Below are 23,902 nucleotides of genomic sequence, written 5' to 3' on the forward strand. Positions count from 1 at the left end.
CAGACATTTAAAAGTTTTAGATATTTACATACAGCTTTTGCAGAACACAACAGGCGGGTTTCTCATTCTCAATTTGCCTCTAAATCTCTCAAACTGACTAGGTAGAAAAGCAACTGAAGTCACTACACTAAAGCACTTGGAGGAAAGTAAAAAATAGCAAATATTATGCAATAATTATTACAAGCATAGGTAAGTGTGGTCAGATGGTAGGTTTGTATATATACAGACAAAAACAGGAATCGAAGATATAAAAGACTTTCCAACTTGAATTCTTTTCAAAACCTTTGACAATTGTTGATGTATAAAAAAAGGTTTTTGTAAGGTGTTATGTGAGAAAAAATTAAAAACACATAGTTGAACATAAGTGAATTATTTTATTGACTTCTTTTTGAGTGTGAACGTTGTAAAAAGGTCAACTATTTTATTTCACAAAGGTAATAATTGAGAATATATATATAGTTTAAGCCTCACCCAAGGATATTTTCCCACTGCTTTTAAAGTGGAAGGAAGGAGGGGAGAGAGAGAGAAAAACATCTATGTAAGAGAGGCGCATGGATTGGTTGCCTCCCACAGAAGCCAGGAACCGAGGTACATGACCTTGTCCAGGAATCCAACGGGCGACCCTTACTTAGGTTCTTGGGCCAAAGCTCTAACCAAACCGGCCAGGGCATGAACACCTTTTAAAAGTACATTTTAAAATCGTGGTCTGGGGCTTAGTGATCAGGTTAGCTGGGCCTCAGCTTCCTGTCCTATTGGGCCCTGGGCTCTCTAGCTTTGCCCGTTTCCTTCATGCTAACCTGGAGCGCTAGTCCTCAATTTTCTTCCCAGGCTGTATTACATGCTGGGGAGCCCTTGAGTGATATACTAGTCAAACACATCAGATTCCTTTCCTGATCTCAGACTTCTGCTAAAGCTCCACGTTCCTGGCCTTTTGCAAAAAAGAAAAACGGAGACATCCGTCCCCATCACCACCTTTAAGTGACCTTCACTTCCACAACCACGCAAAACCCAACCCGAAACCTCCTTCACATCTCTATTCAACAGAACCAAGCCCAGCCACCGCTCGGTGGAACTGCTGTGACGTCACCGCGGAGAAACGCATGCGCTGGGCCTGGAGGCCCTTTTCCGCTCTTTTCCAACGGAGCTCGGGCGTCCGCGGGTGCGACGAGAGAACTACAATTCCCAGCGTCCTGTGCGGTGCGGGAGAAGGGAGGTCGGGACCGTGGTAAAGAGGATCGGGAGGATAGCGGGCCCGAGCCGGCCGCTCCTCCTTCTGAAGCGGTTTTGCACCTCTTTGGCCCGCGGCGTCGGCGGCGTCGGCGCTCACGCAGGGGCGGGTCACGGCGGCGTAAAGCGGAGCTGGGCGGGAAGGGAGGTCGTGGCGGTGGCGGTGTCGGCGGCGGGGACAACAGCCACAGCGGCGGCCACAGGGACAGCAGCAGCGCCGGTGCTGTCAGTGAGGCCGTCGGAGAAATGGGAGACCCAGGGCCGGAGGTGAGTGAGGGGGGCCGCGCAGGGTTTTGTGTTTTGTGGGCGGAGGCCTGGTGCTCGGCCGCAGCCTCGGGGCGATGCCCTGGGCGTCTCGGCCGAGCCGGCGTTGGGACCTTGCAGGTCTGAGCAGGAACCAGCAGCAACAATGGCCGCCCCGGCCCCCGGCCGGGCCCCAGGCTCCTTGTTGTGGCTGCTCCGCCGACCGGCCTGCTCCTCGGCAGGGAGCCTGCGTCCCTCGTCCTGGAGCCGCCGGGGGGATCCGGAGGGGCCCGTGGCTGGTTTTCGCCGTCTGGTCCCGACCCCCCTACGAAGGTAGAGGCATAACCCGACTCCGGGGAGCTCTGCTCTTCGTCGGGTTTGCGTGGAATCGTGCCCTTAAGTTTCTTTGGGAGCTCTTCCCTTTTCGTTCCTTTTGGGGAAAACCTCTTCCTGCAAGTACATGGCTGTATAGATAAGCGTGTTCTGGCTTATTTTTGTAGATAATAGGATCTGTCCCTCCAGCGGGGCCTGGGGCATCTGAGTCCGCAGCGGATGAGAATGAAGATGACATTCAGTTTGTGAGTGTAAGTAGCCACATTTCGGGTTTTTCGGAGTCGAAGACTGACTGCGTGGTAAGCGGTTATGGGACGACACCTCGCCTGTTCATTCATCGCCCAGCCAATACGTGTGCATGTCCGACGGGTGCTGGACAGTGTGGAGGTGGCAGCGCGGGAGGGAATTGAGCCACCTCCGTGGCCATCACAAAGGCTGCCGGCGGAGGCCGCGTTGTGCGCTCCATCACTCCTCTCCTGCCTCCACCGAGGGCCATTTTCTACTCTGGCTCGGGCCGAGTTCTGGTCCCTTAAGGCTGTGTATCGAAATGGGTCAGGAGTAGCTTCTAAGCCTGCAGCGGTTCTCAGCCTGTGGGTCGCGACCCCTTTGGCGGTGGAACGACTCTTTCACAGGGGTCGCCTAAGACCATCCTGCATATCAGATATTTACATTACGATTCATAACAGTAGCAACATGACAGTGATGAAGTAGCAACGAAAATAATGTTACGGTTGGGTCACAACATGAGGAACTGTATTTAAAGGGCCAGAAGGTTGAGAACCACTGTAAGGGGAGCCACCCAGGTGAGGGAGAAGGGACGGCTGAGGAGGAGGAAGGGTGTAGAGAGGGAGGAGGAGGGCTGTAAGAACTCAAAACCTGAGCTTCCTCACGTGGAGGCAGCTAGCTTGAAGGTGTCACAGATCTCTGAGGTCACGATGTTACAGCACAGTAGTGCAGTTGATGTGCATAATGAAGAAGATACCTGCATCACCAGGAACTCACTGTGTTTTCTGATTTTATTCCCGTCGAGACCGTTTCCAAGCATTCGTAATAAGTGTATACATTCCTGGGCCTCACTCTGGACCTATTGAGTCAGAATTTGAAGGTGGGGGTCTAGGAATCTTCATTTTGGAAAAAAAAAAAATGCAAGGATGGACGGATCTCTGGACCACACTTTTTAAAGCGTTGGTTTGGGGAGAAAGTGGGTCTGATGTATTTTGGGGAAGATTTTCACCCAAAACAAAGTCTGACAAGGGCTCTGCTTGGAGAATACCGCTACTCTAAAGTACCCTTTGAATACTGGAGTTGAGGTGTATTATTAAAGGTGTATAATTTTTCTTTAACAGAGTATTTGTGTTTGTTTTGGGGCAACTTCGGAAAACTGGTTATTAAACAGTATTCGATAGTATCACAACATTAGGGCCATGTGATGATCTATTGTATTGTGTGTTAATGGGTTTGTGTAGGAGTCTTTCACAAGAGCATTTGTGGCTTTTTCTCCAGTGCTAGCGTATATGGTCCTCTTTTTTATTTTAAACTTTTAAAGTTTTGGGTTGTGGGAGGTTAGAAGAATTGTATCCTGCCCCCAGTCTCTGTGGACTGAAGTATGCTTAGAAACAGAATTCCTTGGCTTTTTAGGACAAATATTTCAGGTTCTTTCTGAGTATTGGTATATTTGTGAATGGAGAGTACTTATTTTGATATTTTGTGCAAATATAAGTAAGAATGACACACAGTTCTTTATGAACTACAGGCTTACTTTGAAAGTCACTGACGGAATCTATTAAAATAAGATTTTAAAAATATTTTTTGTGGTACTCTGGGATGAAGAATTGTAGCTTGTGACTAATATAAGCTTGTATTAAGTTGAAGTTTAACTCTAAGTTTTATTTTAAATGTAGAGAATCTGTTATATCTTTCATCAGAATAAAAAATATACAATCAGTTTCGTGTATCCAGCTTGACACAACTTATATTTACTCTTGTTTTCAACTATAGGTTCAAAGGCTTGATAGTTCTAAATGGACAAATGAATTATATGTACCATGTACAATTATAATATGAGAAGAAGCCTATTCAACATTCCCTCTGCCTTTGTAATGATAACACTAAATGACAATGATACCTTAATTCTATTTTAAAATACATTTAGAGACAGACTCTTCTACTTCTTTCTGTGACCCAATCTTATCCTCTAGGTAATGCTTATCCAATTAAATAATAAACAGTTCCCTGGTTAACTTAAGATGAATTCAGATACAGAAAAGAGCATTATGATGTCATTTCTTGATTTATTATGGTTTAGATTTCTTAGTTTGCTGTTAATTAATTTAATTTTTTAATCTTTGAGCCATATGATGGCACATCATTCTTTCTGTGGTTTGCAGAAATAGAATCTGAAACTAAACAGCATGCTGAAGGAAAGGAAAAATATAGATGTAGAGGTCCAAAATGACCCCTTTCATTTATATTTTATTGAAATTAACATTGAACTCAATTCGTAAGTGTACTGTTTGACTTTTGCAAAGCCAGTACACCTGTGTAAACAGTGCTCAAATCAAGAAACAGAATATTACCCTAACAAAAACTTTTCATTTAGGTCTTTTTCTCTCATTTTCTGTTTAGTTTAGTAACATGACTCTTTTTTCAGCCATCTTTATGTCTTTCTTTGAAACTGGATATTTTAATTTACTCACAGAAAATTGTTTAGCCTAGAAGCCCATGACATGCTTTTTCACAGAGCTACTCTAGATACAAAGGTATAAAAACTGCTGAGGCAACCTATCATAAATTTGAGAACAGCACATGAGCCTTGGCCGGTTTTGCTGCATGGTTAGAGCATCAGCTCTGGCTCTGAATGGTTACGGGTTCGATTTTCGGTCAAGGACACCTGCCTCCATTGCTGGTTTGATCCCCAGTCCCAGTTGAGGCATGTTGTGCGGGAGGCAACCAACTTAAATGTTTCTCCCTCCCTCCCTCTCTTCCTCCCTTTTCTGTTTCCCTCACTTCCCCCTCCATCCTTTCCACTCTCTAGAAATCAATGGAAAAAATATCCTCAGGTGAGGATTTAAGAAAAAAAAAAGAACACATGAGATTTATGTTTCAGCCAAGATTATTGGCTTAATGTGGAATCGTTGAACCTGTGGAAATAGTGAAAGAAATTGTATAATTTCATAAATAACTTGAGCACATAGTTCAAGTGATATTTCACCAGCAGTAGAATGGGTCATAGGCAAAAAAATAAAAATCAAAAAATAGGATATCTTTTGTCTGGGTGTCTTAAGGGTTATAATTAGCTTAATAAAAATGTTGGAGCTCATAATATGCGGAGTCATGAATTAAGTACCTTGGAGCTACACATATTAATTGGAAATACATTTCACCCAAAAATGTCAGTACTTTAGTGTGGGACATGAAATAGGAGATGAGAACTATGTAAATAATTCTAGTAGAAAATTTCTTTTATAAAAAATACATGGTGCTGTCACCAAAAAAAAAAGTCCTTCAGTTTGCTACTTTGCCATATGTAGCATTTAGTATTTGTACGTGTTTAAGAGGTTATTTTTAGAAGAAATAAGGAAAGGCATCAAAATTGGAAAAGCAATTTTTTGTGTAGTTGTGGAAGATAAGATTTTTTTTTTTGCAAGTGGGAGAGGAAAGGATGGGCTAGATAGTATAGATCTTGCATTGAGGACTACATTTGAACTTAAAGTAGGCAATTGGGAACCATTTGAAATTTTTGAACTCGGCAGGACTGAAGAAGTAAACTATGCCCCTAACTTACCTATATAGAAAAAAAAAACCCAAATGAATTATTTAGAATTTTAGATTAGATTTTTGCATCTGTGGTTAAATCCATATTTGTTTTAGACTGAGGTAAGCTTTTTTTGTGTGTATATCTTTGTGTATTGACAACACTTTCCAGTTAGTTGGCAATTGGTGTTTTGAATTTGTGTGAGAATCAATTTTCTAATAACAGAAATGAAACCTTTATTTAAAACAAATTTGTTTTTAAACTTAGATTATTAATTCAACTGTGTTCCTAATCTGTTTTGCTTGTGCCTGTGCTTCTGCTCCTAAATTGTGTGGCCTTGGAAGTAGAATCCTTTGATTTGGTGTTGGTACAGAGGAGATAAGAATGACGGTTTAGTCCTAACCGGTTTGGCTCCGGGGATAGAGCGTCGGCCTGTGGACTGAAAGGTCCCAGGTTCGATTCCAGTCAAGGGCATGTACCTTGGTTGCGGGCACATCCCCAGTAGGAGGTGTTCAGGAGGCAGCTGATCAATATTTCTCTTTCATCGATGTTTCTAACTCTCTATCCCTCTCCCTTCCTCTCTGTAAAAAATCAATTAAAAAAAAAAAAAAGAATGACCGTTTACTAGTTGATGTATGGAGCATATTCAAATAAAATACCTTGTAAATGGAGGACCACATGCATATATACTTGTTAAGGATATAAGCAGTCATTATAAATATTAGAAATTATTTTCTCTTGGTCTTTGTGCTGTAAACATTACTTCTTTGGGGAGTTTATTTATTGGTCAGTGTTATGAGTTACTCAGAGTTGGGGATAGTAGCAGGTAATCATTTTTCTCTTATTGAAAAGTATCTTATCTCAGAAACTTAGATAATAAGCATGGATTTAAAAATATTATGTATCGCCCTAGCCAGTTTGGCTCAGTGGATAGAGGGTCAGCCTGCGGACTGAAGGGTTCCAGGTTCGATTCTGGTCAAGGGCACATGGCCTGGGTTGTGGGGGGTTGTGCAGGAGACAGCCGATCAATGATTCTCTCTCATCATTGATGTTTCTATCTCTCTCTCCCTCTCCCTTCCTCTCTGAAATCAATAAAAATATATATTAAAATTAAAATAAAACACACCACTATTAAAAAAATTATGTATATTTTGAACTACTTCAGAGTTGCATTGGGCACACAGCCAATTATGTGTTTAGAGAACCAGGTATGTATCTCACTTAGTTTTCTTACTTGTTAAATGGGATAATAGTAATTCAGTATCTCACCTTGTCAGTAATTTTGAGGACTAAATAAAATCATGTGCGTGAAAAGTTTAGCACAATCCCTTTATAGGGCAGGATGACAAATGTTACTGATTAGTAGGAAAATAAATGGAGTACTAAAATGTTTTGATTCCCTCATTATGGTGGAAGTTTTTCTATATCCACTGTGGAAATTAGAGTATTTGTTTATAAAGTAATCTTTTCCTTGGGGGTACTTACCTTTTCTTATTTTTCCACTCAGCCTCTTTGTCTTTTTGGAGGCCTCGGACACTTTCCTACCATTCTATCATAACTCCATAATTATGTGTTGAGTAATGAATAGATATCCTAAATGACTCCTGCTTTTTCTCACGTCTGGATTACCTATCCTGATTTCTTTTTATTCTTTTTAGTTAGTGTGAATTATATGAAGTTGCCATTGCTTGGTTGTGCATATCAGTCCAATGGTTCCTCCAGTAGTAAATTTCTGGTAGTTTTCTCTTGTCTGTTTTCATTTCTGCATCTTCTCCTATTTCGTGACTTATCTTTTAATCCTATTTGTGACCATTTTCGTTATCCTGTTTTTTCTGCCCATTCTACTTTTTGCTTTGTGCCTGTTACTTTCTTTCATCTCCTTTATTTCTTTACCTACTATCTGTTCGTGGAAATTCTGTCCCTACCTCTGTTTTTCTGGTAACCTGAGGACTTTCTTGGTGTGCTATTTCTGTGGGCATGTAATAAAAATTTTTTAATGCAAATTTCTTGAATAGTGCAAACTCAGATAATTATATAAACAGTCAAAGTTATTTTTATCTACTCTATTTCCTTCTTGGATTAATTATATGATTTTGATGATCTTTATACCAGTGGTAGGTTTTAGTCTTAAAATAGGTGATGTACCTCTGTCGACAATACATTGGAGAATATCTGTCCCTCTTTTCCTCCTTTTTAAACTTCCATTTTTATAGCTTAGCAAAAATCCCAATTACTTTGTTACATGATTCCTGCCCAAAAGTTTTGCTCTCTGGATCACTACCTTCAAGGATAGTAATTTTCTGCTTGCAGAGAAGTTGTAGCCCAGGGGGAGAAACAAGCTATCTTTTAGACTGGATGCTTCTTTCAGGAAGAGGATCTTTAACTAGATCTTAGCTTCTGTCTTCAGATCTAGAATCTTTTTCTGTTTTTCCATCGAATTAATCACTTTGGCTTGCCAACAGTCAACTTTATCCTAAGAAATCTTTCTTCAGCCATATTCTCCCCCTCCTATGTTCCTTCCTAGATTTTTTTTTAAAATTTAAATTCTTTATTGTTTAAAGTATTACATAAGTCTCCTTTCCCCCCATTGACCGCTCCCTGGCCACCCCCACCCCCTAGCACGTGCCCTCCCCTCCCCCCCCAGATTTTTTTTTTAAAGAATACTCTCTACTCATGTCCTTTGCCGCCTTATTTTCTATTTAATTTTTAGAGAATGGCTTCTGTGCTCACTACTTTCTTGATAGTTGCTCTCTCAAAATCTTGTTGCCAAATTCAGTGACACTTTTTTTTTTTTTGGTGTTTTGGGTCATATTTAGCATTGATAACTTTTCATCGAGGATCACTTTATCTTTAGCTTCTTCGGATTTATGCATTCCTGATTCTTTTCCAATCTCTGATTACCCACATAGCTCTTCTTCCCGAATCCTAAAATTCTAGCATTTCCTCAAGAGCCTCCTTGAATTCTTCTTTGTCCTCTAAAATTCTAGCATTTCCTCAAGAGCCTCCTTGAATTCTTCTTTGTCCTCTAAAATTCTAGCATTTCCTCAAGAGCCTCCTTGAATTCTTCTTTGTCCTCTTTGCTCTTTTCTTTGGCTACTCATAGTTTCAATTTAAAGCTACAGTTAATAGGCTTTTAGGGGAGCCACTCCCCAATCTCTATTCTCAGTTACTTCATACATCCAGATTACAGGCCTGCATTTCCAGCTCTGCCAAATACCTCTGTGTGCCATTGGCATATCACATCATTCCGTGCAAAAGAATATCAGCATTGTGTTTCTGTATTCCAAATTTATATTAATGGCATTAGTATCCTTCTAGTTACCCAAGCTTGAAACCTTAGGGGATCACTTTTTTACTTCTAGTTGTTGTTGGGATTTTGTTTGCCAATCTTCGCGCTTCCCCCTCCCCCCACCTCTCCATTATACCCATATATTCTCTTCTATATGCACCACCACACCATTCTTGCTGTCACCACTACTTTAGTTCTGCATTTTTATGTGTCTGGACTGGTTAATTCTGCCTTTTCCACTCTTCATACTTCTTTATGTGATTTATCTTAAAGCACAAGTCTCATATGTTACTCCCATGTTAGTTTTTATTCTCTTTAACCTAAAATCAAGACTTTTAGAATAAAATCAAGGCTTTTAAGCCTAGCATTCAAGGCCTGGTTCATGATAAAAGTCAGTATGGATGGAAAGAAAGGATGGAGAAGAATTAGGTTTAATATTTCTCTATAGAAATGGGAGATAAAGCTGAGCTCTTGGTCAAAGAACTCCATGGTTTTGAGCTTAGATATCTAACAAACCATTGATACCCATCACATTTGAAAAGTACTGGCTCATAATATCTGTGTCCTTATAGTCTGTTTCTGTATTAATTGACATAGTCCCAATACTCTTATCGGGGTTTAGGGTCCTCCTCCTAGGCCTCGCCATCGTTTCTTTCTTTTTTTTCTCGTCATCATTTCTTATTCATGTACATACTCTGAATATTTTACTCTGCATTTTGATTATTTTCTGCCAGCCATAAGGAATTCAGAGGAATTTTTGCCAATCCAACAAACATTGTTTAAAATGCTAGTTTAGTTTGAATAACTCTTCATGATTTGTTAATTTGCTCAATTCTTTCCTAGGAAGGACCATTAAGACCTGTCCTTGAATATATTGATCTGGTCAGCAGTGATGATGAAGAACCTAGCACCTCTCATAGTGATGTAAGTACATTATATTTAATTTGTATTTCTTTACTTCGGTCATTTAATAGGCATTCTCTAAAGAGAGTTATCAGATCAATGACGGTTGTGTTTATTGCTTTAAAGCAGTGATGGTGAACCTATGACACGCGTGTCAGAGGTGACACGCGAACTCATTTTTTGGTTGATTTTTCTTTGTTAAATGGCATTTAAATATATAAAATAAATATCAAAAATATAAGTCTTTGTTTTACTATGGTTGCAAATATCAAAAAATTTCTATATGTGACACGGCACCAGAGTTAAGTTAGGGTTTTTCAAAATGCTGACACGCTGAGCTCAAAAGGTTCGCCATCACTGCTTTAGAGGATGGCCCATTTCTGTTAGGATGGGCCATATAGGTAGTCTAAGGAGTTATTTGCCCAGAATATCTCCTACTTTTAGTTTTGTTTATTCACTTTCAGTGAGGGTGTGAAAGGATGACATGACACAGGAAAGTTCTAAGCCTTGGTGATGATATCTGATAAAAGGGAAATGGAATAAAAACTGCAAGCTTTTTGGCTCCTTGTGTCCTTTTCCTTTCCTATTTCTCTTCAGTTGCCCTATAGAACTGGATCCTTTTCATCCAGAACCATGTAGACACAGAAAATTTGTTTTATCTTGGAAGAAAGAATATGTGAAGATCCTTTAGAAAATGACATGTAGGAAGGGTTATAGGTGATATATTACTTTAGACATCACATCTTTTAACCTCTTCTATCCCCCATATTTGGAGTTTTCTCTCTTAGGTGTGATTTTTTTGGTTGTGGGTTTGACCCTTTAATACTTTCTTTACTTTGAGAACTGAAGCAGCTGAGCCCTTTGTAACACTCTTGTCCTACATTTGTTGTAGCCCAAATTGCTACTAATGGGCTATTTTCTTGGTGGATTACAGAACTCCTTGGTCTTGTTCAAGGTGGCCAGAAGCTTCTGCTCTGTAATAAGAGGATTGAGACTTGGACTTGGAATGAAAATATCTAGGTTTTAGTCTCAGCTTTACTCCTTATTAATTCTATGATTTTGGATAAATTAAGTAGCTTTTTAACCTTAGTTTCTTTATCAAATAAAAATAGTACCTACCTCACAGGGTTGTTGTGAGGATGAAATGAGGTAACAAAAATATATTTGAGCTCTTTGAAAACTACAAACCATAAAGTAGGACTATGCAACTGGAAAGTTTTGTTATTCGTGGAGAGTGAATGGGAGAATTTTTAAAGGGGCTTAAAAGTGATTCTACAATGGAGGACTTTTTAAAAAAACTTTTTTTCCCCCCTCAGTGGGACTTATCCTGAGTGTTTTCTGCAGTTATTAGCTCCTTTTATTGACTTAAATATATTGTATAGGATTTTTTTTTTAAATTGTTACCACCAATGATCTAACCACCTCGCAGGCTAGGATGGCACCACTTGAACTGGGCTTGTTTATATTCTCTTTTTTCAGGGACAGAGTCCCAGATTAATGCCAGTAGTTGGTATTGGGTCTTTGGGAAAGTGAAGCTTGTGGAATTGATTCTTGTGATCCCTTGCTGACCAATAGTGGATTGCATCATTCATTATTTTAATTATAGTAATTTTTAAAAATTGAATTCTACTTACTGGACATGCATCTCTGCACTTGAAAGTTAACATATTAAAAGCATTTTTTTTTCTTCCTTGGTTTTCTTGTTCATGTGGATAACCCAGAGAATGCCTGAGTCTAAGGTGCCATCCTCTGAGAATCATCGCCCAGAAATGTGCTCTAGCTGCAATGTTCCTCTTCCCATTGGAGACAGCAGCTCCTCTGGGAGTTGTACCAGCAGTCCACAGAGGATAGTTTCTCAACCTTCTTCTGTTGAGAACCCATTGGAGAACCAAAAAAATGATCAAAATAATTCAGATTTTAAGATCTCTGAGACAGATACACTTAAACCATCACAAAATTATCAGAATCTGCCTTCATCTCCACTTCTGGTCCCCCAAGAATCTTTGGCCTCTTCACAGGTCAAGGAGGATTTACCGCCAGAGTCTTCAGCTTCACAGCATGGACAGGATGCCATCCTCTATCTCCAGACACAAGTGGCTGAGATGTCCCGAGTGATACGTGATCTACAGTCCAGGAGTTGTTTCAGATTTCACCATTCTAGGTCAAGTGAGAACTCCTCAGTTCCTTGGGACATCACCTCCAAGGAAGAGAATTTATCTACAGTTGAAGAAGAAGCAGACTGCAAATCCCCCTCAGCTGATGACAAAGGACAGCCAGCTGATCCCAGTCAGACCAGTTTCACAGGTCTTTTGAAGAGAATGGAACAGAGAGGTGTTATAAAGAGAGTAACATTACAGTCTGAAGCAGAGTCATGTGACGGGAAACCTGATTATGTGACTTCTAAAAAACGTCTGGTTCCTCCGCTGCATCCTCTTCTAAGAATTGCCACCACTGAGGTTTTTAAAGACCCTGCTGATTGCCATCCTTCTTCTTTCATGGGACACAGGGTATATCCTGTGGCCAAGGATACCTCTCCTTTTCAACCAAATCCTCCAGCTGAGGGTCCCATTGTAGAAGCATTAGAGCATAGCAAAAGAGGAAGCACAACATCTCTTCTAGATTCTACCTCAAAGGAAATGGAGGTCATGGGTTGTAGATTTTACCATGCTGCTTCCATTGCAGCCCGAGCTGCTAGCTACATGGCCTATATGACTCAGTATCAGCGTAAACTCTGGGAAGACATGGAGGATCTGGTCCATGACCCAGAATTTGATCGTGGAAAAGCAAGATGTATAATATCTGATGGTATGGATGCAGGCCTTTGGCAGCTTTGTACTACTAGGGACATAATGGACTCTGTAGTCAGAGTTATGGCAATGGCAGTAGACTACAGAAGGCAAGCCTGGCTCCGACTTACATCTCTCACTAAGAAAACCCAGGAGAAGATCTCACACTTGCCCTTTGATGGCACTTCCCTCTTTGGACAAGATGTGAATGCTGTTGTTGCAGAAGAAAACAGTATAAAAGAAAATGACTATAAAGACCACAACAAATATTATAACCAACATCGATACTTTTATAGTCATGATCAGAAAGCACATTATCACAATAGAGGGTACTCCAAAGGGGATTGGTACAAATCCCGAAACCACCCCTATAGATATAGAAAAAAGGGAGAATCTCCAGAACGCCATGGGTACAAGAATTAATAGCCTGTTTGTTTAGCAGTATAGCCATCCAACATCCTAAGTATTTTACTTGCTCTTCCTGACTTAAACAGATCTACATGTAGGTGGTCACCTCAAAAATTGAATGCATGTATGGAATTGCTTCAGCTTACATTTAAATTCTAGACTGTTGGAATGAAGTATATAATAAAATCATGCTTATTGACCAAGTGAGCAGTGGAGACTTTTCATCTAAGTAGGGTTGGACAAAGATTTACCCATTATTTCTGATTCAAAGTAAGTACAGAGGAAGGTACTCAGGAATCAGAATCCTCTTGTGATCAAAGAAAAAGATAAAGATTTGTTCCTCAGGAAAATCTTGCTGGTAAATTGAGGACCAGGAGATTTATGGCCTGGAAATAACCCACTAACCAGATCTCTGTTTAACACAGAGACAGATCCTTCATTTTTAGGTTATCAGTGCTTCCTTGTTCAGGCTTTGCTTGTCAGATCTTCACAAAATGACAAATCTCTATATCATACAACTCAAGCTCTGTGAGACTTCAAAATCAACCATGAAGCTGTATATCAAGAACTGGAATTCAAGTCAAATTTTGCCAAATCTAGTTTGCTTCCAGTGGGATGACTAGATGTTACAGGTCTACAGTGGGCACCAGCTGGAAAAAGACTTTTCTACCCATAATGTCTTTAGAAATTTCACAGTTAACTATCTTCATCAAAACTGATTGCTATCATACCATTACCACTCCAAGTTACATTATGAGAGAATTCTTAGTTGTTGTCACTTATAAGCCTCTGACATATCAAACTCATATCATTCACCAAGCTGTGAGACCCAGTAATGGTGTTCTCTCAGGATAATCTGGACCTTTCAACACGATGACCTTCTTAAACCCACCTTCTAAACAGTTAAAATTTTTGAGCTTGATAATTCATCACACTTTAAATACAAAACAAGATATGTATATTAGTGACCTGGAAATAAAGGATGTTACACCATCTAGGCATGCAAATCTGAACTCTAAAAAGAGCAAGAATTCTAAACATGCCTGACAATCCAGTTCTCTTACTGTAATAAAAGGAATGCCATCAATTGATGCTATTGAGAAATCCATAAGTTTTAGACTATAAATGTTGATGTAGTAAAGAGAACATCTCACACAGTTCGGTTTCTGGATATCTATTTAAATGATATATCCTTTAATAATTTCTTAAAAGTCTGAAATCAAGACTTCAGTGACATGGTCTTTGTTTATCGTTCCCTTAACCTAGTCAGACTTTTACCATGAGAGACGACCTTGGTTTAATTAATAGTTCTCCACTATCCTGGAACTAGCAGATACCTCAAATACATGTCTCACAGTATCTTTTCAATCTCAAGGGAGTGGCTGTACTGTATACCAGGCCTTAGATCCTTGTCTTCGCAGCATGACTTCAGAAATGGAGAAAATTGTCAAGTTTGAGGGGTCTGAATACATGACCCAGTATTACTTGCTTGGCAGCCAAAATAGTTTTTTTTAATTCACAGACTTATAACTTTGTAACTTGTTTGTCAAACATCAATATCTTTTTATCTGCTTGATCGAAATATTTTGGGTCTACTGTTAGTGGAATATAACGCTATTTTAGGATTCATGTGGTTTCAATTTCTTGCCATAGTTCTTGCATAATGGTAATTGACGGTTTTCCTGGAGCCCCACTTTTTAATAGCTTATTGGAATCTCATTCTTTCTCTCCATCATAACCATATTCAGCACCATATTTGTGCTATAGAGGTTGAAGAGGCAAAAAATCCCAACTTGAAAGAAGTTATTTACTTAGATACTTTAAGGGTACTGTATTAGTCCTACTTGTAGATTAAGTCTAAACTACAGTCTTGAGAGCATCATCTTGCAAGTTTGGTCATATCTACGGTTAATATTTACCTTTATATTTCTGAATTTCCACAAAATTTTACTTCTACTACTTTAGATCCATGCCAATGCTATAGGAACTGTCTTTCAAATTGAACTTTAGAAGAGCATTAATTAACTGCCTATAAAGAATCAGGCCTTAGAAATCATACAAAGATTTTAATACATGATATGTACTACACCAGTAAAGTAGTCTTATGTGCCATCAACATGGGACTACAGTTTCTTCTGTGAAAGGACTAGTCACTGGAGAGAGAGAGAGAGAGAGAGACCTTGGAACTGTTCTGTATGGCTGCACATAGGTGTTCCAAATTAGCTAAGGCTACTTCAGACTGCTCCACTTTTCCTTTCCTTCCTTGAATTAAATACTGGGCCACAAACTCGATGGTTTTTGAGGCATTCTTATTTTCCAGAAACCAAGCCAAACTAAATGATGCTTTAAGTATGATTTTTTGAAATTGCTTTGGCACTTCTGCTTAATATGCTCCTCCTTTGTAATTTTTTTATTGTGGTTTAAAGAAGACAACCTAAAATTTACCACATGAACCATTTTTAAGTGTATAGTTCAGTAGTAGTGTTAGCTATATATACATTGTTGTGTGTAGCTCCTCCTTTCTTAAATATTTCTGAAACAGCATTGCTATTCTCTTTCTCCTATGTTATGTTGCTCCATAATAAAGCTGAAAACATTGCTTTATCACTCTCTAATTGCTATGTCCAAGCCTCTCCAGGGGATTTTCCTACAAGTAAAAAGGTATTTAGAAATTATTGAATTTCGATAATCAAGTAGGTAACTTCTGAAGGGATTTGACAATTGAGTGGGGATAGGGACAAAATGCTGTAGAGTTGGGACAGTTTGTAGTTATAAATTAGTTTTTTGACTACAGAAGAAACATCCTTAACCTGTTTGATTTTTGTTATTTTAAAATCTTTCCCTGGCATACTTGAATGATGATGGTGTTATAAAACTAAAAATGAGGACTTGGTCTAGGGAGACAACCCCAGTAGCGTATGGAACTCATAATTAGATAAGTTTTCATATTGTGCCTGTGATGTGCAGAGCCTGTGACAAAATTCTCCATTAGGCTAACCTCTTACGTTTAAATACTTTAGGTTTTCTAGGAGGCCTTGGAATAATTGTAAGTTAATAATTTGGTATTCTCAAAAGGGATGTATCTAATGATCCTTTTTCTTCAAAATGTTATTTCTTGACTAGACATAAAATATATGTGGACACAATATGATTTCTTGTAGTTACTGTGTATGGAGAAATACTGTTTCCATTAATTGTTATATGAAGTGCCTTTTTAAATTTCATGCTTGTTTAAAAGTTAACATTTTGATGTCTTGCATATGTTGCTGGTGATAAGTGAATTTTGTACAGTGATTTTTAATCTTGTAGTTTATTCATTTGTACAATTAATTGCACTAAATGTACTCTCCTTCTGAATGTTTTTTTTTATAGCACTGTTTATCCATTTCAGAAGGTTGTAGAGTATGTCCCTCCTTTATTTAAATAACTTCACAATAGTACATTTTAGTTAATAGTGATTGGCTCAGTTTTTTGGGCATTAAGGCAGCTTTGTTTTCTATCTGTAGATTGTAGGCTTTCTGATTGAGTCATTTGTCTCCTATCTAGCCATGGTAACACAACTTATATTTGACCTTAGGAAAAAGTAGTAAATTTGCCGACACTTTATCTTTCTATTTTTTTTAAGACTGTGTGACAGCTTCCTTATCACTGTAATTGCAATTTAAACTTTTTAAAATTGTGTGGCAGCTTCTTTATCAGTATAATTTTATTATTTACTTAGTCCGCAAAATTGCATTTGAGGGGAGCATAAACTCTTTCAGGCTACTTGGATACTATTTAGTATATCACATTAGTACTGTACTGAGTGATCTGATTAGTAATGTCCTTGAGGTCCCAATACATACAGGATAAATTCTCAATTACCAAATACAAGGAGGTTGGAATAGGCACAGTCTAGAATCCCTTCTAGTTATAAAATTGGATACAGAGTTGAATGACATGGATGAACAGCATTAAATGCTACATTCAGTATTCTTGAGGATGTAATTAATTGATAGGGATTCTAATGAAGGGTTGAAATTATGGATTAGATCTTTGTAGAAAGAGTTTTAAAGATTGCAATAATTGAAAGCTTTTTTTAAAAAATGTGAGGCATATTTTGCCTGTGACTTGCACTATTTAGGTTCCCTCATCTTTTGAAATTTGTAATTTTTTACCTAATGTTAACCACAAGTCCAATGGTCATATCTGTATGCATCAGCCAGATCCATTCTATATAGTTTTTCATTAGTGGATACACTTAACAAAAATATACAGGCGGAAGTTATCAGTAAACTGATGATCACTGCATTGAATGCAAATATTTTAGTTACTTTTTTCAGATAGAACAAGTTTTGTAAGCCATTAAAATATCCTTAATGGAATTTTTCTTCCTGGGTGAATGATGAAAATATTGTTTTATTACATCTTTTTTCTCTTATTGATTAGTGGGATGATATTTTTGTACTGCTTTGTCTTTTCATTTGCTTGATTTTATATAATGAAAACTTTTTTATAGTATTGTTTGGTACCATTGAAGTATCTTATTACTGGAAATTATGTTTGCTTACAGTTGGCTATAACTGGAAGTAATCACAGTCCAACTATGACCTTTTGATGGTAGCATATCAGTTCATTCTTTGTATTGATATTTTCTTCTTTATGTAACACCTCTTTCTACAATGGTGTCTGATCTTCTCTTAATCTCTTTGATGTAGATTATATTTTTCATTCTGCCCGTATAACTAGCCAGGATTTTGATGTGGCTTTATGTTTGTATATTTAAATACAATGCCTTCAGCATTATTGTAAGAGATTTTCTAGTTTTCTCTTATAATGTCTTTAAAAAAACCAGTAGCGAGTCCAGTCTCTTAAACTATTTCCCATCTATTGAACCTTCATTGGTTTTTAATGCTTTCTTGTTTAATAGTAGTATTATTTTCTCATTTCTATATATTCTTCACACAAATGTATATTACATATAGTTTGTGGTCAATTGCAACTTTTCTCTGTATAAAGATTTTAGGACCTTCACCATGAATTTATAGTACAGTTCTGAGATGTGTACTGTATCTTAAAGTTAGCCAGTTTTCTCTAGGTCTTAAGGGCTTTACTGGTTTTGTTGAGGTAACTGTCCATTTCAAATGGTCTATTAGACTTTCTGATGCCTTGTTAAGAATTCAACAAGAGTTCTCAGGTTGTCTGTACTTTTAGGACTTTGGAGCTCTCTCAAGTTATATTGAGTTTTCATATATTCCTGAATATATTCCTTGGTAGAGGTGAAGTAAATGCTTTATATCTGGTAATAATTTTAAAATTTTTTCTCTGACCTTAAATATTTCAAGGGTTATTGTATGAGTTTTGTTAGTTGTCCCTTTATAAGACTAACTTTGAGATGCTATTTTTTCCCCAGGAGCTATCATATGCTTTCTGTTGTTGTTTTTCCCCCCTGGCCCATAAGAGTGGTTCTATCACAGCATTTAATTTTAAGGGCTACAATTAGACCTCTTGTTAACTCCCATTTTTATTTATGATGACTATATTTCACAATACTTTCATTTATAATGTAGTAGTGTGTTAAAATAACTAGTTGGTTTGTGGTCAACTTTATCTGTACTTATTTTAATTAGTGAAGTAACAATGATGTAAACGATGGGGGCAAAACATTTTTTGTCACCAGTTTTAAATTTTCAGTTCTATTTTTAAAACATTTATTTACATTAAGCTTCCTGCTGTTAGGTGTGCAGCCCATTCCTTTCTGTCTTGGGTAGAATATAGTTAATTTGTAATTAGTCTCATTTAGAATCTGAGCACAGAGTTGCATGCATGTTGGTCTTTGTTTAATAGCTTGAAACAGCACCTATTTTCTTTTACTTTTGGCAAAAATATATTTTGACAGATCTTGGAAGCACCTTGATAGCCTTGAGTCTAATTGTCATCTGCCTGAAAAGGAAGTAGAGGAGAGAAACTTCATTTATAGAACTTATATTTACTAGGCTGCTAATTGCAAGGCACTCGAGGTAGACATTCACCCTTATTTTGTAGATGAGGAAATGAAATTTACCAATAAGCCACTTGCTCAAGCAGTGGAACTGCTTTGAATACAGATTCTATTCCTTCATAGTCTCAAGTCAACATTGTACTAGGCTGCCTCCCTGTGTTTTTCAAGGTTCCACTCAAATCTTACCTCTCTGATTAGCTAATTTGAGATATACTAATCTTTGTCTTCCATGATATACACTAATCTTTGATATATACTAGTATTTGTATTTGTCTGTACTCTCGTCCCTTAGTATTTGATGCCTTATATTAACTAATTCCTGGCTATTTCGCTTGTCAGATAAAAAAACCCGAACATCTTAGTTCTCCCATTGAAGTTTTACTGTATTAGACTAAGATTATTCTTGATGCATAGTCATTGGCTTCTCTTTCATATGTTTCTTATTTGCATCCTATTTATTTTCAGCACTGATTGTTTAAGTCAGTGGTGGGGAAAGTCTGGCCCTCAGGCCACATAAGGCTGTGAAATCATTTGGTCTGGCTCTGCCAAGGCATTAGAGGTGAATTAATTAAATGTTTGACCAAATAAAGCAGGTTAATTTTTAAGTTGTTAATTTTGTACAGCCCGAGACTGATGATATAAATATCCAACTGGCCCATGGCAGAAAAAAGGTTCCCCACCCCTGGTTTAAGTAATGGTTCTTACTGCTTTTTTTTTTTTTTCTTCTATCTTTTTTGTTACACCCATTTTGTTTGAGATATACACTTAAACATTTTTTTTTTTACTGGTAACTTGAGGATATTGGCTTAATGGAAGGAAGGTAGAATGATGCGAAGCACGTGGTATTTGAATTCCAAACACCTTGACCTGAGTATTAGCAAGTCACTTATTTTCTGAGCCTCTGTTTTTCTACTTTCAAATGAGGTAATGCCTAGAAATACTTTGAAAACTCAAAAACCCAATATAGATTTTCTTCAGTAGTTCTGCTATTTCTGTTCATATTGGTAGATTTCTTGTTACTGTGGGATGGTATTGAATATAAATACAGATACATTTTAAGATGTATTTAATAGCATGTAATAGTTTTGTGTCATCAGATCATGTTCTTCTTGTTTTCAGTTTTTTAAGGCTGAATTAGACTATATTGTAAGCCCAGCAATGGACTCTCATTGAAAGACATTTAAATAAAATAGTCTCTTTTCTCAAGAGCAAGCTAAGAAATGTTCATAATAAACAATAAAAAAATTAAAGAGAATGTAGAATGAAGAGCTAGGATATGTAGGTACGTGTATACAATTTTTGATGGATGGTATTTTGTCATTTTGTGTCAGTGTTGAAAACAATAATCTTTTTATTTGTCAAACATCTCTCAATAATTGCCATGTGCAGGCAGGTACTGAGGAATGTGTGGGGATGCTGGGTGTTAACACATTGTGGACCAGTAGTTTTATTGCTAGCTTTACCCAGTGGCCAAGTAAGTTTCTCTTGAATGAGTACAAAAAACGTTTTACATAAATGTTAAATGCACGCTTTAAAATTAAATACCCATTGCATTTTGAAGTTATTTATTACATGTGCTTACAAGCTAATATCTTTTTAAAGTATGATTGGCCACAAGCCTTAGAACAGAAAACACGAGAATTCTCGTGATCTGTCCGCAATGTGTTAAGAGATGTTATATTAAGAGAAAGGAATACCAGTACAGTGTAATTATCCTGTTTAGAGGAATGCCTGTGATGAAGTTGGGACAAAAGATAGCTTCATCTGGAGGGTCAAGGAAGCTTTTCTTACCAAATTCTTGAGCTGAAGTTTGGAACATGATCAGAAAAGGGTGTTGGACTAGTGGAGAATAGGAGCAAGGCAATTGGGTGAAGGAATCAGTGTGTGCAGGGCATGGGAACATTGTGTTTCTGGTTTCAGAATTGTAAGAAACGGCCCTTAAGAGGCTAGAATTGGAGGAGATTAAGTTGAAGGAAGAGGATACATTACCCATGAAATCATTGGTTCTTATCTATTCAGAGTGTACTGTTTGTATGTAGCCTTTACTTGTAGAAAGTAAAGTCTGTCTATAGGTTGGTTTGTACTGTAGTCCACTGTAGACATCTAGAGCAAATATTTTTCTTCCTGAGCTGAGCCAGAGGAGAGCTCTCAATCAGTGTACCTCTAGCCCTAGGGACAGCTCAAGCATTGAAATAGAACTGAGATAGTGGTTGAGAATAACTTTGAAGATGAACAGGATAATGTCCCTGAAGTGGAATGTGACATCCCATTATGGGTGTATAGTTGCATACTTTAGGATTGTCTATTGGCAGTGTATCCTCAGAGTAGCTAAATGTGGGTAATTTCCCTGTGTGTTGGCTTACAGATCATTTGTGGGTGGACTTGGGGAAAATGAAGATATTTCTAAAAAAGTTGCTTCATTGTAGTTATGAGGTATTGTATTGAAGGAAGGGCCTGTGAACTTCGTGCAAGTGGTATCTCCAGCAGCACCCAAAGCACATTTTGCCAACTTTCTGTTTGTTTTTTTCTCTGGTTTGATTTTCTTGCTGCTGTTGTCACTTTCACCTTTTCTCTCTGCATAATTCATCCTTTTTTTTTTCCTGTGCCAGAGGTAGAGCAGTGGCACTCAGGATTAAAATGATGTAACTCTCCTTTGCTTTGCTTTGCTTTATATTCAGAGATATTTTTTAATTCCTTTAAGTTCCAAAGTTACATTTATTTATTTATTTTTGCCCTATACTGAAGGAGAATCAAAGTCATCCTTCCTAGAAGGGATTTTTATACATATAGATATTGGCAGTTTACCCAAAAGACAATACAGGAAGAACCTTATTTAACAGGCTCAATGGTACTAGCCTTCTTAACTTACTAAATTACAGAATGGGGTATAGTTGTATGTATGTTTTAAAATTTGTTCATATAAAGTAGATGAAAAAAAATGAAGTAGATGTTCTGTGTACTTTGTATTTGTAAACAATAACCATTTGGAGAAGGAAGGAGATTGCTTTGTACAAAAGGCTTGTTTCCTGGGTCCAAAGCTTTGCTGCTGGAGATGGTAAATAAATATTGTACTGCTTTGCTGTGTTTATTTCTTCTGCTTTATCTGTATTTGAATATAAAATTCTTGAGGAAAATTGTTGCTTTTCAAAATGTTTTTTGGGATGTGACTTGAATTATGAGTTGGGCAGAAGAAACTTCTGGTAAACAGCACTTCTAGGGGTGCAAACTTCAGACCGAACTATGGACCAAAGCTTTAGGATGGGCAATTTGACTTTGTATGAAGTAATGCAGTTTCAGGAATTCTTTTCAAGTGCACTAGTCAGATGTATAATACAATTTGCAAAGTTAATTTATGCTACTTTTGCAGTTGGTTGCTCCTTTGAGCTTTTTTAAAATTGGGATCCCTTACATAGAAGATAAAGATGTAGGTGATCCTCCAATTGGTGCTCCTCTGACTAATCAGTGCCAGCTGACACTCAGATATCCTATATAATAAAAGGCTAATATGCAAATCCACCAAACTGGAAGGACTGGTCCCTATGATGTGCACTGACGAACAGGGGGCAGATGCTCAATGCAGGAGCTGCCCCCTGGTGGTCAGTGTGCTCCCACAGGGGAGCATCGCTCAGCCAGAAACCAGGCTCACAGCTGGAGACTGTAGCAGTGGTGGTGGGAGTCTCTCCCACCTCCGTGGCAGCACTAAGGATGTCTGACTGACGGCTTAGGCCCATTCCCCACTAAGCCATCTGTCAGTCGGACATCTCCTGAGGGCTCCTGTTCTGCGAGAGGGTGCAGGCCGGGCCGAGGGAACCCCCAGAGTGCACAATTTTTGTGCACTGGGCCTCTAGTAACAATGTAAATAAACCTCTGCCTTGTATTGTTTTATCTATATTCCCTCTCCCTTTCTTCACCACCCTCCTTCCTCCTACAACTTTCAGCTTTTTTTATTCCTGGCTTTTTTTAGTAGCCAAAAAGTGCTTTGGTGAGTCAGGGAACTGGGTTGTTGCATCACTTCTCTGGATAATAACTATTTTTACAGAGTGTTTTCTCATAGGGTATATCACCTGGTGTGGGACATAGAGCAGAATTATTCTATTTCACAGTGGTCCAGTAACTATATTCACATTTTTCATTAAAAAATGCTTAATTTTTATCATTTTTGTTAGTTACTCAAGAACTAAAGTATTTTTTAGAGATTAGTAATAATGATTTTAAAATATAAATCATTTGTCTATCATTAAAGAGCCACAAAATGATCTGTGCCCTAGCCAGTTTGGCTCAGTAGGTAGAGCATCGGCCTGTGGACTGAAGGGTCCCGGGTTCGATTAGGGTGAAGGGCACATGCCCGGGTTGTGGGCTCAATTCCAGCAAGGGGTGTGCAGGAGGAAGCTAATCTGATTCTCTCTCATCTTGATGTTTGTATCTCCCTTTCCCTTCCTCTCTAAAATCAATAAAAATATATTTTAAAAAATGATCCACTGCCACAAGCTGTTATAAAATGATAATTTCTCCTGTGCAAGACCCACTTTTCAGTACTGAGTTTCTAGAGATTGCTTTACAAAAGAAGAATTGCTACTTATATCCTCTATTTTCTTTGATTTGATCTTGGCAAATATTTTTAGAAAACTGATTTAGCTAGTTATGGCAATAACAAGTGACTTAGAGGCTCCACTTTTGGGTGAGCTGATGAGTGGAAAGTAAAGTGAAAGATCTGCCTGTATTTAATTTGAGAAAATTTGGATGCAGAAATTCTTACCAAAATATCACCAAACTAAATTCTACAGTAGATATGTCCAAGTATCATACAACATAATCAAGTGGGATTTATTCCTGGGATGTAAGGATGGGTCAACATTTGCAAATCAATCCACATGAACACCACATTGACAAAATGAAGGATAAAAATTATATAGATACAGAAAAAGCTTTTGACAAAATTCATACATTGATGGTAAAAACCCTAAACGAAGTGGGTATAG

The 23,902-nt window shown here is 38.0% G+C and overlaps 1 protein-coding gene across 8 annotated transcripts in view; it reads left to right on the forward strand.

The window, feature by feature from the left end:
• The first annotated feature begins 518 nt into the window (after positions 1-518).
• Positions 519-23,902, forward strand: part of ZNF451 (zinc finger protein 451) — an 80,542-nt gene continuing 57,158 nt past the window's right edge. For 5 of the 8 annotated variants that reach the window (XR_002829778.1, XR_002829779.1, XR_002829780.1 and 2 more), the window contains exons 1-3: positions 519-1,494; positions 1,971-2,054; positions 9,690-9,770. Coding sequence is in view for 4 of the 8 variants with exons in the window: in XM_006090717.3 (XP_006090779.1) it covers positions 1,474-1,494; positions 1,971-2,054; positions 9,690-9,770 (186 nt within the window). In the remaining 4 variants the exon portion in view is untranslated. Of the gene's footprint in view, positions 1,495-1,970; positions 2,055-9,689; positions 9,771-11,470; positions 22,012-23,902 lie in introns of those variants that run through there. The other 3 variants (XM_023755581.1, XM_014457572.2, XM_006090718.3) reach the window with 2 other exon arrangements.

Source organism: Myotis lucifugus, unplaced genomic scaffold (assembly GCF_000147115.1).
Source record: "Myotis lucifugus unplaced genomic scaffold, Myoluc2.0 scaffold_80, whole genome shotgun sequence".
NCBI lineage: Eukaryota > Metazoa > Chordata > Mammalia > Chiroptera > Vespertilionidae > Myotis > Myotis lucifugus.